The following is a 13,506-nucleotide window of genomic DNA, read 5'->3' on the forward strand; positions in this document are numbered from 1 at the left end:
GCTCACCTCTGCTCCATCCATGGTGGCCACCAGATCATCTTCACAGGTAGATCACCAGGCAGTTCTTCCTGGTCTACTTCAGTCTGGAGGCTCCATTAAAACCCGTGCATCACAACAGAAACACACAAACCTTCATGGTTAGTCTGGAGTGGCTGCACCTGAGACGCCTTGGTGGGGCTGGAAGCTGGTCTCCTGTATGTTATTTTCATTACTGTTAGTTGGTTCTGACTCAGGGAGACATTGAGACTCCTGTGTCTAAGGTGGGGGTTCTACCCCTGCCCCACCACTGCCCTTTCAACGGTGGAGAGATCAGAGCAGGGACGGGCACTCTGAGGAGAAAAAAGCTGGGGACCACCCCCTCACTGAAAGGAAAAAGGTCCCAGAAGGTCAGAACTGGCCTGATGCCCCAGAGAGCACAGGGGAGCCCGTGGGCAGCTCCAACAGAGTCCACTCCCAGGTGTGAGGTCTCCTGGCACCTCCTCCTTGTCCATCCTGATGCTAATGCTCCTATTCCTGTCAAAAGCAGTTGCAGACTGAGCCTGACTGACCAAGGAGAGCCAGCTGCCATGGAGCCAATCCTGACATGTGGTGACCCCACAGGACAGAGGAGAATTGCTTCAGGGCTCATGAGCCCGTCGGGCTTTACTGAAGATGGCCTTGTCTTTCTCTACAGTCCATCTGAGGGCTTTGAACCGCCCAGCCTTCAACCCACCGAGCTGCAAAGGAAGCCTTGCTGGAAGTCACCCAGAGCCAATGATCACGCATTCTGCAAAACTACTTCGCCACCTTTGATCTTGCGTAGAAGACTAATGAGAGGATCAACTCTTTGACACAGTGGATATTCAGTCGACTACTTGGTCACCCATGGGGCAAAAAGCGTGCTGAGATCAAGAAGTTGGCAGAAAATTGAAAACGCCAAATCATGTGTGACCAGCCTTAGTAGCCATCTCATCAGGGTCCACTCTTGGGTCTCTTCCTCGGAGTTGCTGGCCTTCAGCAGTTTCTTCCTCATTGAGGCTGATGGTCTTCCCTCTCTGCGCTCATTTCTGAGGCCTTCCCAATTTTTCTCAAAATTCTGATTCCATCGAAACTGGTTGTTTGATATGAGGCAGCATTCTTAGAAATGTGTCTATTTGCTGTTAGGGGTCATCGAGTCGGCTCTGATCCATAGCAACCCCAAGCACAACAGAAGGAAACACTGCCCGGTCCTGCACCGTCCTCACAACTGTGAGCCCTTTGCTGAAGCCACAGTGTCCATCCATCTCATCAAGGACCTTCCTCCACTTCACCACCCCTCCCCTGCACTTTACCAAACATGAGCTCCTTCTCCAGGAGCTGGTCTGTCCTGACAACATGCCTAACATACGTATGGTAGTTATCTAATCTGGTGTCCACTTCAGACTATTCAGCGTGAAAGGGTGGAGTTGAGTCTGTCAATCAGGTCGCAGCTTGATGACCTCATTTGGAGGTGCTACAGAGATAAATAGCTCACTGATGGCCAGACCCACACTTTTTTCCTGTGAGGCATTTCTGCTGACAAATCACATGGAGCTACACAGATAGAGCCAGGGCCCTGAAGCTGGAGGAGCCACGTGGAGAGCCACACCAGCGCTGAGATGCTTCCACCACCACTGGATCCACAAGACTTTCCACCCACTGGCCTGTGATCTTCCTGCATTCGGCGTCATTGCATGTGTTGCATGAGTCTGAAGAGGAATTTGCAGACTGGTATGGAACATTTGGGCTAATATTGAACTTACAGACTTGATCTGGACGGGGATGGGATGTTTTCTTAATATACAGTTACTTTTTATATAAAACTTTCTTATACACATATGAGTGTATCTGAATTTGTTTCTCTAGTCACCCCAGACTAACACAGTATGTAAGGCAAAGTCTTGCCACCCTGGCTTCTAAAGAGCACTCTGGTCTTACTTCTTCCTGTACAGATTGGTTTGTCCTTTTAGCAGGCCAGGGTACTTTCAATATTCTTCTCCAGCACCACAATCCAAGCATTGTTTATTCAGTGTCTAATTTTCACATGCGTGTGATGCAGTGGGGAATATCATGGCTTAGGTCAGGGACATATTAGTCCTCAACACATTCTTGCTCAATACTCTAAAGAAGTCTTGTGCAGCAGATTGGCTTCATGCAATGCTTCATTTGATCTCTTGACTGCTGCTTCCACGAGCATTGATTCTGGATCCAAGCAAGACAAAATCCTTAACAGCTCCAGCCTTTTCTCGATTTATCTGGTTATCTATTGGTCTAGTTGTGAGGATCTTGGTCTTCCTTACATTGAGTTTTAATCCAGACTAAAGGCTGCAATACTTGATCTTCATCAGCAAGTGCTTCAATTCCTCCTTACTTTCAGTAAGTAAGGTTGTGTCATCTGCATACTGCAGGTTGCTGATAACCCTTCCTCCCATCCTGATGCCCCATTCTTTTTCATATAATCCCACTTCTCTGGCGATTTGCTCCGTGTGCAGATTGAATGGGTATGGGGAGAGGATCCAGCCCTGATGCACACCTTTCCTGATTTTAAACCATGCAGCATTCCCTCGTTCTGTTTGCACACCTGCCTCTTGATCCATGTGCAAATTGCTCAAGAGCCCAATGACATGCTCTGGCTTTCTCATTCTTCTCAAGCCTCTCCATAGTCTATTATGATCCACACAGTTGATCATGTGAAAACTAGACAAGGATTAGGAAGGCCAGGCCAGAATTGATGCAAGTAAATGATGGTGAAGAATACTGTCTACATCACAGACTGTCCGAGGAACACACAGTCTGTCCTGGAAGAAGTCCAGCCAGCTTGCTCCTCAGAAGCCAAGGTAGTGAGACTTCATGTCATGTACTGTGGACATGCTGTCAGGAGAGGCCGGTTCCTGGAGAAGGACATCGTGCTTGAGAAAGTAGATGGCAGTGAGAAAGAGGAAGACCCTCAATGAGATGGATCGACCCAGTGACTGAAAGGCTGGGCTCAGACATAGCAATGAGAGTAAGGATGGTTTAGGACCCGGCAGTGTTTCCTTCTGCCAGACAAATGTGTGCTAAGAGTTGGCACCCACTTGGAAGCAGTAAGAATGAGGATCCATTGTTCAGAGCCTGCCACCCCAGGGACCTCATCTGCCAGCTCCTTCTCAGACAATGTGACCCTTAGTCAGGGGAGGGTTACCTAAGCACGGGTCTCCTTGTGCTTACGTACACATTTGCACTGAAGACTGTTGCATGGGCTTCACCACATCGATATGGTGAAACAAACGTGACATTGTTTGCTCCAGACTGGTAGGTAAGACAATTAAGTCTGTGCTCACCTTGCTTCCTGTATAGTCCACCGCTATACAGGGGATCTGATTCTGTGCAGAGAGAGAGAGACTGTGAGGTTGAGAGAGAGACAGGTGCCAGCACATTCTTTGGTAGGGTGAAAAAATTCAAATTATTCATAGAGATTAGTAAGCACAAGGAGGACCTCGCTGTTGGGCAATCTGACTCTGTCCAGGGGGTTTAGTGGCTGAAATTAGATGTGGGTCCCCAGGGCCTTCCTCCTACTCTGCGTTACATGTCCCTGAGAGCCCTGCCCACTGGCTGCCCCTGCTGATGTCCCCCTTCCCAACAGCTGGTGGAAAGTGAGACTGGCAGGGATCATTTGTTGGGGGGCACCTTCTCTTTAGAAGAGTGACTCTACCTGGTTATGCTTTGCCCAATTCTCCCCCTCGCTCCCTGGCTCACGCACCTGCCTGATATGCACTCAGCACTTGTGACGTCATCTGCAGGGCGCTCTGGAGACTGGCAGTGAGGCAGTCGGCTGTTATCTGAAAGGCTGGAGGTTTGAAGCCCTGGAGGAGGCTTGTTCTGAGAGAGAAGGGTCTGGCGACCTGCTTACCTGAAGACTCAGCCTAGGGCAGCCTGATCATCTGGCAGGCATGTGGGCACGTGGCACCGGCCATCATGTGCTGGGCCCGAAGGGTGCAAATGGCTCCTGCTCAGCTGCTCAACCACGGGCCGGTGCTTCATGCCCACAGGGCCCACCAAGCGCTTGTCCAGCTGCATCAGTCAAGAAAGCCCTGTGGAGAGACCTGCTCGGTGACAGGGGTGGGGGCGAGGGTCCACACATCAGGGTCCACACACCAGGGTCCATGCGTCAGGATTCATGAGTCAGGGTGGAGCTGTGACAGCTGGGTAGGTCTGGTTTGATGCTATATTTTGCATATTTTGGGTGGTATGTCAGGAAAGCAGCAGTCAGAAGACAGGACAGATGGGAGTGGGCACATCTGCTGCATGGGTCTCTTTGGAGCGTGGAAGAGTGAGGATGCAGCTTTGAGGACTACGCTGCACCTGACCCAAGCCCTGGTCTTCTCCCTCGCCTCCGGCCTGGTGAGTGTTGCACACTGAACAAGGAAGCCAGAAGGACTGGTGCTGGTGACAGCTGTTGAAAGCACATGGATGGCCAGAAGAAGAGACAGCTTTGTCTTGAAACAAGTACAGCCAAAGTGCTCCCTAGAAGCAAGGATGGTGAGACTCTTCACAAACCTGGACACGCTTCAGGGGAGCCTGGTCCCTGGAGAAGGCCATCCTGTCGGGCGGAGGGTCAGGGACAAAGGGGAAGACCGTCGTCGGGAGATGGATGGATACGGTGGCTGCAACACTGGGCTTCAGCGTTGGAACAATGGTGAGGCTGGTGCTGGCCCTGCTGGCGATTGCTTTTGTTGTGCGCGGGTGGCTGTGAGTCGGAACCGGCTCCGAGGGGTGAAAGAAGCAACTCTGAACAAGAGGAGCAGAGTCTCGGGCTCTCCTGAAGCCAGCGAGCCAGGACAGGCCACCATGTGAGCGTGTGTAGCAGCCATGGCACACATCCTCCCAGGGCTGGGCTCACAGAGGAAATGCTGTCCCCTTGCACTTAGGTCTGGGGAAATGATGCTGATTATTAAACATGCACATCAGTAAACAAGCCCTTATTTGGGCGATTCAGTTTCATTACAAACACACACGTATATATAATTGTATGGGAGCACTTAATTATTTTGTTCCTTGACCCAAGGAAAGGTGATTAAAATCTTTCCCTTTTTCTAGCACATGCGGGAGAGCTCTTAAAATTAGTGCCCTGTGTCTAAAAGTTTGCAGATACAAGCAGACACTCTGGGTGCTGTCTGACTCCTCCAAGGAGTCTCTCATAGCCATTGAGCCGCTCCTGCCTCCAGCGACCCCGTAGGACAGGGCAGAACTGCCTCCTGTGAGTCTCCAAGACTATAACTCTTTATGGGATAGAAAGCCCATTTTCCTCCCATGGGGTGGCTAGTGGTTTCAAACTGCTGACCCTGTGGTTGCCAGCACGGAGCGTCACCCACTGCACCAGCAGGGCGCCTCTCCAAGGATGCGCAGCTGACAAGAAAGATGGGGCCAAACGCTAGTACTTATTACTTGAGCAGTTCTTCTCCAAACACCAGCGATTGCTCATGTCACCCAGCAGGGACTTCTGCAAGTGCTGAGGTTGATCTAGCTCCAGCCGGAAGGCACAGTCCTGCATCAGAGGGTGGCAGAGAGACTCTGCGTTGAGTGGTCCAGTGAGAGAGACTAGCAGAAACCATTTCTTGTCCCTCCCTGGTCCTTGTTTAGCATTTCAGAGTGAGCTCAGGGACCCGATGTCTGCTTTGACTGGGCTGAGGGTCCCCAGGGGCAGGGTCGTAATACTCAAGGAGGGTGGGCTCCCTGATGCTGGACACTCAGTCAAGTCTCTGCTGGGACCATCTGAGTACTGCATCCTAGCACCCGTCAGTCCATGCAGCTTAGGGCCGTCCTGTGAGCCAGGCTCAGGGAAATGCAGCTCTCAGTCAAGTTTGATGAGCTCAGGAACAGGGACCTGCACTCCCTCTCCTGGGCTGGAATTCCCACAAGGAATTCCAAGGACCCTGGCTTTGACAAAATCCCCTGAACTGACTCAAGAGCGGCACAAAGCTTGCTAATGGGCAAAACACTGCCCTGATTTCTGGCCCCTTACACACCCCGAATCCCTAGCAATCACAAGAAACCCCTGCTTTAAATCTCTCTCCTTCAACCAGATGTAGCCTCCTATTTGTCACTGGATAAACCCCTAAGTCAGCCAAGTGGTCTGAACTCTCAAGGGCACGTAGAGGTCACTGGACACTGCAGGGAGGACAGGGTGTATTCCTATGCAGGAGGCTTTTCAGAGGCTCTGAAGTGCCTGGGCAGGATGCTTGGGAAGTGAACTGAAAGGGTTAACCTGACCCTGGACAGCCCAGAGCTGGTCTGTGCCCTTGGAAAGCCCAGGGGGAGGGGAGGGATTGGTGTTGTTAAGGCTCTTTATGACACAACCAGGGCGCTGTGGACACATATGGGGAGGGGCAGACAGCGTCCTCACCGAGCCCACTGGGCGGTTGGAGAAGGAACCAGAAGCCAGGCTACTTTTAGCAACAGCACTGATGCCCAGAGCTGCCCCAGCAGGACAATGGAGCCATTGATTCTCAGTCAGGTGCAGAGGGTGTGTGGGGGTGGGCGTGGGTGAAAGGCAGTCCCCGAAAGAGGGTGGACCTGGCCAGCCCATATGCATTTGGGGGGCCCAACTGAGAAGAAGGCCAGGCCAGCCCTCCGGTTAGGTTACAAATGGTTGTGATTTTCAGGCAGCTCAGAAGGGCCTTGGGGAGCTTGGGAGCTGCCATCACAGCCTGGGGGCAGCTGCCTGGCAGCAGGGCCCAGTGCTGCCCCCCAGCGTCATCCCAGGACAGGTGGATTCCTTCTGCTGCCACAGAGCCTGAGAATGCCTCCCATGCCTGTGGGGGCACCCACATCGGCTGCTCTGTGTCATTAATGGGATGATGCTGCGTGGGGGGGGGGGGGTCTACTGTTCTCCCCACCGCCTGCTGTGCCCTTACAGAGCCGAGCTGCCCTCCAAACCCAACCCACCTACAGCTACAGAGTCAGTTCTGACTCCCAGAATCCTAGAAGATGCACAGGTGACTCCACCCCGCCCCTGACAATAAGCCTTTGGGCAAGCAGACCACTCCACCCTCGCCTTGGGGGCCCTGTTCTGGGGGCAATCGAGGCCTCACCAGCAGCGTGGAAATGAGCTAGAAGCTTCTGGGTGAGGTGGGCAGTTTCCTGAGGCACCTGAGTCAATTTCACGGCCCAGTCAGGGGATCCCCTTCCTACAGAGTGAGAGCGCTGTGCGCATGGCATCCTAGATGGGATGGGCCCAGATGGGAGAGAGAGCAAGGCCCTGCAGAGGCCCTCAGCGAGTCAGGCAGCACTCTGACTTAGGATTCTCAAAATTTTATTTCATTTTCTAGTATTATTTAATCAGGATCTACATTTCAGTTGATTTTTGTATGTGTATATGTCTTATTATTATTTTCAAACATGTTATTATGAATCAGGTGAAAGTTTCCGACTCAGACAGGATTCTGTTCCTGACATGGATCTCCACCCCCCCCCCCCCCACACACACACACCTCCTCTCTGTGCTTCCTGTTTCCAGCCCCTCTCCCTGCCTAATCCCCTGGACTTTGCCCTTGTGATCTCAAATGGCTGATGCCTCTAAGGTGGTACCTCCCTCCGGTTATTGACCCTCTTGTAGACCTGCTGCTGCTGGCCTGAAACCAGAGCCCAGGGTGAGTTCAGCCCTGGACCTGAATCCTGAGGAAGGTCCGCCCAGCTTGTGCCTCCTCTCTGTGCAGTGAGCAGGCAGCATCTTTTGTGATTTTTAGCTCTGCCCTTCCACATGTGCCCCCAAGGCCTGCGGGACCAATCTATTCTATGGCGATCATTTTCAGAGCAAGTGTGAGTGGTTGCTGGGCACCACCTGGCTCTTCTGGTCTCATGGGCGTGGAGAGCGATGTGGGTGCGCCCGGCAGTCCATTGGATAAGTGTGTCCACACAGTCTCAATCTGCCGCCCTCTCCTTTCCTGGGCTGTAGCCTGCCCTGGGCCAGCAGCTCCGCCAGTCTCAGTCCACTGGCCAGGTTGTCGCTCGCTGTAGGTGGCAGAGGCTGGCTTTGTTTGTGGATGGTGTCTGTAAGGGGAGTGCCTGGGTGCTGTGGAAGGCTCAGGAGCCCAGCAGCGGTTGGGTCCCAGAGGCTGGCTGCTCCAGTGCACCTGTAAGAGACCCAGGTGAGGGACCTGGCAGTCTGCTCCTGAAACTCAGCCGTGGACACAGCTTACAGAGGGACAGCCTGGACACAGCCTACAGAGGGGCAGCCTGGGCACAGCCTACAGAGGGGCAGCCTGGGCACAGCCTACAGAGGGGCAGCCTGGGGCCACACTGGACAACGGCATGCCCCTTGATTTTGCCTCTCACCCAGCTGTCAGGCACTTTAAACTTTTTCTCTTGAATCAACGATACACAGTATGCACAGAAAAAATGTTTGTCATGTGAATCAACCATGGAGTGAATGATGAATATTTCATTGGCGGATTTGGGGGGAGGGGTAGAATGCAAAGCCTCTCATATTTACCACCAAAGTTTAGTGAATTTCCTCAAAGTCTTGCAGCAGCCCCTCTGCCATATGGAATATATACATATATATCATCAACCCTGGGTGCTTGAAATACCTCAGTTGCCCTACAAAAGGGAGGATGAGATTTAATTAAACGTTTATATTCTCGAACAGGTTCTTTCTTCCCATAACCCTGATTCATAGGCAACTTACTCTTTCCCCCTTCCTGAGTGGGCGAGGCACATGTTTGTCAATATGAGGAATATGTGGAGGAGCAGCCAGGATGGGAAAGAAGATGAGCCATGGGCATCTTGCTAGCCCTGGAAAGCCTGGGGAGAGAGTGAGGGTCTCTGGTGGAAGGGAGCCCAGGTGAACCAGAACGGATGGAGCCAATCCTGCTGAGGATCTGGCCTCTGTGGACCAGCCTGCCCTCCGTCCCTCCAACCCCCTGAGATCTGGCAGGACCTTAGTGTGGCACGGAAGAAGGGAGCTGCGTGCTGCTGTGTGGGGGTGCAGTGGGGGCAGTGGACATTGACACTGGAGCAAGCTGTCCTGGTCATGCACAGGCAGGGCAGACTCAGGACCTGAAGCCCCAGGAGTTGAATCTCCTGCTGAGGGGACTTTGGGCCATGTGGCAGGGGTGGGTGGGTGGTAGGGGGCAGGCAGTGGGGCCAAAGGAAGACACGGGGAGCCCCTTCTCTCATGACCTCCCCCCATTCACAAGACCCGAAGACCCTGAGTGCATGTGCCCAGGGCACCTCCCTGAGATTCCAGGAGTAGGGAAGGTGTGTGTGTGTGTGTGTGTGTGTGTGTGTGCTCTCGTAAGCACGCATATGTGTACAGAGCTGTGCCACCTAACACCCAGACATGGACACTTGGGATGAGCAGGCGCTACCTGGTGCTAAAAATAGAACTAACTCCAGAGCTGCCTGGCTCTGGCCCTTCTCCGTGCCTGGTCCTGTGGCCACCGGTCAGAGGGCACCCAGGTCAAGTTCTCCTGTCTGAAGGGGCCCGGGGGTCACTAGCAGGACTCCAAAGTCCTGGGCCGTGCCAGGGCACAAAGACCAAAGCTCAGATCAAGTCGCTCCCCAGTCCAGAGTCCCACTATCAAGTGACCTGCTGGTGGCCTGAGAGCCAAGGGTTCTCTCCTATGCTCCAGGAAGCTTCAGCAGGGACGTGGGGCTTGTCCCCTGACTGGGGTGGAGGTGAGGGTGCACTGGCCTCCCTGTAATTGGACAAAGCTGCATAAGGGGGGGGGGACGGGTCAGAAGGGGGGGCAATGTGTCCTGCTCCCTGGCCAGGGTGAGTCCCACCTCAGCTCTCTGGGAAGGCAGGGCAGGCGGGGACCCTGGCCTTTGTGCTGCTCTAGACTCTGCATGCACCTTTGTCTCCTGCCCCCCACACAGCACCAGAGGCCAGTCCCAGAGCTGCCTCCTCTGGTGACACCTGACTCCAGCATGGCCTCCTGGGCCTGGCCTTGAGTATGGGGTGGGAACATCCCTCCCTCAAAGATATGAGAGGAGCTTGACACTGCCGCTGAAGGGGGTGGGGGGCAGTGTGGGGATGGAGGCCAGATGTCTCCTGGGAAGCCACCCTCTCTGGGAACAGTAGGACAGAGGAGAGGAAGTCCCCCCTGCCCGCTGCGCAGGGCGAGTGGGCCCCTTTTCCATGTACTCTGGGAGGCTGGAGGGGAGTGTGTGTCTCTCCCAGGGATGATCAAAGCATAGAAGCCCCCACTGGGATAGCAGTGGCAGGCAGCCATTGCCCTTCAGAGCATTGTTAGGTGGGGTGGAGGGGAGGGGGCGGAAGCCCCCTGGCCATGCTCCCACTTAGGTGGGGGGCCCTTGCTGGTCTCTAAGCTGGCAGGGTGCTGGATGGTAGAGACCAAGTGGGGGCATTCCCTGAGATAATAGAGAGGCAGGTAGGTGGTGGCAGGGGTGTGGTGGGTGGGGACTGCAGGAGGAAGACCTCTGACCTGGCCAGACACCCACAGAGTGAGCAGGAGCTTAAGATTTCTAAATTGCAGGGTGGAGGGCTTTTAGTGGTGGGTCAGGAGTGGTGGGAAGGAGCCCCAGCCAGGAACCCACTCAGAGCAGGAGGTTAAGGTCTGGATTTGCCACTCAGTGAACAAGATCCCTAAGTTTGCAGGATGGGGGTGTGGGGGTTTAGGTCATTAGTCAGCCAGCCCCCCACTCATGCAGCAGGTAGTGTTCAGACCTGTAATTCTGTTTGGAGAGTGTTAAGTCACTGGCCATCAGACATGCCCCCACCCCACGGGCTTCAGCCCCCCTTGCCCTGCTCAGCAAGCAGGGAGTAGATCTCTCAGCCAGGGGCTTTTTAGATCACTAGTGAGCCATGGTCTGGCTCCCAGTCAGGAACAGGGGGTTAAGTTTTCTAAGTTGCCAGGAAATGGGGGAAGGGCTAATAGGTTATTGGCAAACCAGAGGGTGGGGGGGGGGGACAGCAGGCTGAAGCCCCCTGGCTGGGAACTCACTCCCAGAACCAGAGAGTTTAAAGTTCTCTAAGTGGAGGGGAGGGGGCAGTGTGAAGTCAATGGTGAACTGACATCCCCCCACCCCTGACTACCCTCCCCCCCACCTCTCCTGGCTGACTGGCTGCTACTCAGCAAGCAGGGGGTTAAAGTCTGCAAGATGGGGGCCAGGCAGCACTGGGAGCTGGAGCCACCACCCCCAGGAATGGGAGGGATGGTGGGCAGCAGACTCCTGGCCTGACTGCCCCTCAGCAAGCAGGGGGTTAAGGTCTGGAAGTTTGGGGGGGAGTGGGCAGTGGCACCTGGGCTGAAGGAGGCCACTTTCTTAGTAGGGGGTGGGAGCAGAGGGCAGGAGTCCCTTGGCTGGGATCTCACTCAGCCAGGGAGCAGGGGGTTAAGATCTGGAAGTTGGGGTAGGTCATTGGCAAGGTGTAGCCGCCCCCGCCCCCACCTGACAAGGGGGAGGGGTAGCGAGCTTCCCCTGGCCAGACCCACTCTCTGAACAAAGGGGTTAAGTTCCTGAAGTCTCTGTGGTTGGTATGTCATTGGTGATCTGACAGAGCCCCTTCCCAGAGGGTGGGCTCATGCTCCCCAGGCCCTGGCCTGGCCCCAGCCAGCAAGCCAAGGGCTTAAGGTCTGGATGTCTGTCGGAGGGGGGTCACTGGAGCTAGAGCCCCCACCCTGAGAAAGGGGTAATGGGGGGGGGCGGCGAGTGGCAGCCCCTGGCAGGCTCTCTACTACCCAGCAAGCAGGGAGTTAAGGTCTGGAAGTTGGGGGTCACTGGGCGCTGGAGCTCCCCTCTGAGATTGAGGAGAGGGGCAGCAGGCAGTAGCCCCCTGGTCGGTTCCCACCCAGCGAGCAGGGGGTTAAGGTCTGGACGTGGGGGTTGGGAGGGAGGTCCCCAGCACGAGCGGGCGGGGGGCGGCGAGCAGCGGGCGGAGCGGATGGGCCGGGAGCCCGCCCCCCGCGCCCCGCCCGCGCGCGGCCCCGCCCGCCGGCTCCGCGGGCTTCGCCGGCTCTGGGCCGAGGCCGAGCGCTGCCTGCGCGCGGGGAGAGCGGGCGCGGGGCGCCGGCCGGCCGCCCGATGTGGCGGGAGGCGATGCGGCGGCGCCGGCGGTACCTGCGGGACGGGCCCGAGACTGCGGGCGGGCGGGCGCGCCCGGAGGACTGGCTGTACGAGTCCTACTCGCGCCTGAGCCAGCAGCACCCGCTGCTCGTCTTCCTGCTGCTCATCGTCATGGGCGCCTGCCTCGCCCTGCTCGCCGTCTTCTTCGGGCTCGGGCTGGTGAGTGCCGCCCACCCGCCAACTTTCCGGGGTCCCCGGCTAGCGCGCGCCCCCGCTCCCGGGCCGGCTGCCCCCAGTGGGCACCGCGAGGCAGCTGCGCCCGCGCCCGGGGAAGCAGGCGGCCGTGCTGGTGCTGGTGTTGGCGGAGGCTCGGTCCGGGACCCAGGGCAGCGCGCGCTGAGCTGATGTCAGAGGTGCCCGGTCCGTCTTCCGCGCCCCGTCCCCGCTGGCGCTGGCTCTCCCCGGGACCTGTGGATGGCGGCCCTTCCCCGCGGGGGGCTGGGGGCCCAAACTTTTGCGCTCCGTGGTATGCTGGAGGGGGCATCCGTCGCTGTCCCCCCAGTTTCGGAGGGCTCGCTGGCCGGGGATGTTTCCTAGCTGAGGGACTAAGGATGGGCCTGTTGGTGGGTGCCCCCGCCGGAAGGGGATTGTGGTCTTAGCTGGCTCAGGAAAGCAGAGAGCTGCCCCTTCGTGGGGCAGTTTGCCTCCGCAGCCCTGCCCAGGATGGGTGAGGGGGTGGGTGGGTGGTGTTTCAGACGTCTCTGGGTGTGAAAGCGCACTACCCCAGTGGGCTCTTTAAAAAAATGAAGCCTCCGGTCCCTCCCCCCAGACTGTCTGCTGAACAAGGGGCGCTGGTGCAGCAGAGCAGTGGCGGGCCCTTGGCCACAAACCAAAAGGTTGGGGCCGTTCTGGGGAGGGAGGTGGCTTCCTAGATCCCAGTGGTGGACACCATAGGGGGCACTGCTACTGTCCTGTCCGGTGGCCAGGCCACTGGGCTTGGCTTTCTGGGCCTCTGAAGAGCTCTGGGAGGGACCGGAAGCTAGAAGCATGTGGGGGGGACGGCAGATACCCCCACCGTCACCATGGCAGGGAAGGGTGGCACCATGGAATCTGCACTGCCCTTGTACTGGACAGGGGTCGCTTCTCTTGGGCCTGCAATGTCTTTCCTTCGTCCCAGGAGCTCTGCCCTCTGTAATATAATCCTGGAGGCCAGTGGTCAGGCTGCTGGAAGGGGCAGCAGGTGATGTCTATTTTTAGCTGCCTCCCTACATTTATTTAAAGGCTGGTGCGTGTCCCCCCCACCCCAGCTCGATGCTCCTCGACACAGACATGCGTGGTCTCCACAGCATGTGTCTTCTGCTGCAGTGGGACCCACCTGACTGACCAGAGATCTCTCTGACTTGCTGCCCCCTCCCTGTTTGTTCCATGTTATGGGGTGCATGCACTTTGGTGAGATCCTCTTTAAGAAAATTCACCCGGGCATCTCTTCCCCTCATTCCT

The 13,506-nt window shown here is 56.2% G+C and overlaps 1 protein-coding gene across 2 annotated transcripts in view; it reads left to right on the plus strand.

Annotated features, from left to right (window-relative positions):
- The first annotated feature begins 12,016 nt into the window (after positions 1-12,016).
- Positions 12,017-13,506, plus strand: part of ADCY2 (adenylate cyclase 2) — a 206,147-nt gene continuing 204,657 nt past the window's right edge. For both annotated transcript variants that reach the window (XM_075540813.1, XM_075540814.1), the window contains exon 1: positions 12,017-12,225. In XM_075540813.1, the coding sequence (XP_075396928.1) occupies positions 12,025-12,225 (201 nt within the window). In that variant the 5' untranslated portion in view covers positions 12,017-12,024. The remainder of the gene's footprint in view (positions 12,226-13,506) is intronic.

The sequence above is a fragment of the Tenrec ecaudatus genome, chromosome 2, assembly GCF_050624435.1.
Source record: "Tenrec ecaudatus isolate mTenEca1 chromosome 2, mTenEca1.hap1, whole genome shotgun sequence".
Taxonomy (NCBI): Eukaryota; Metazoa; Chordata; class Mammalia; order Afrosoricida; family Tenrecidae; genus Tenrec; species Tenrec ecaudatus.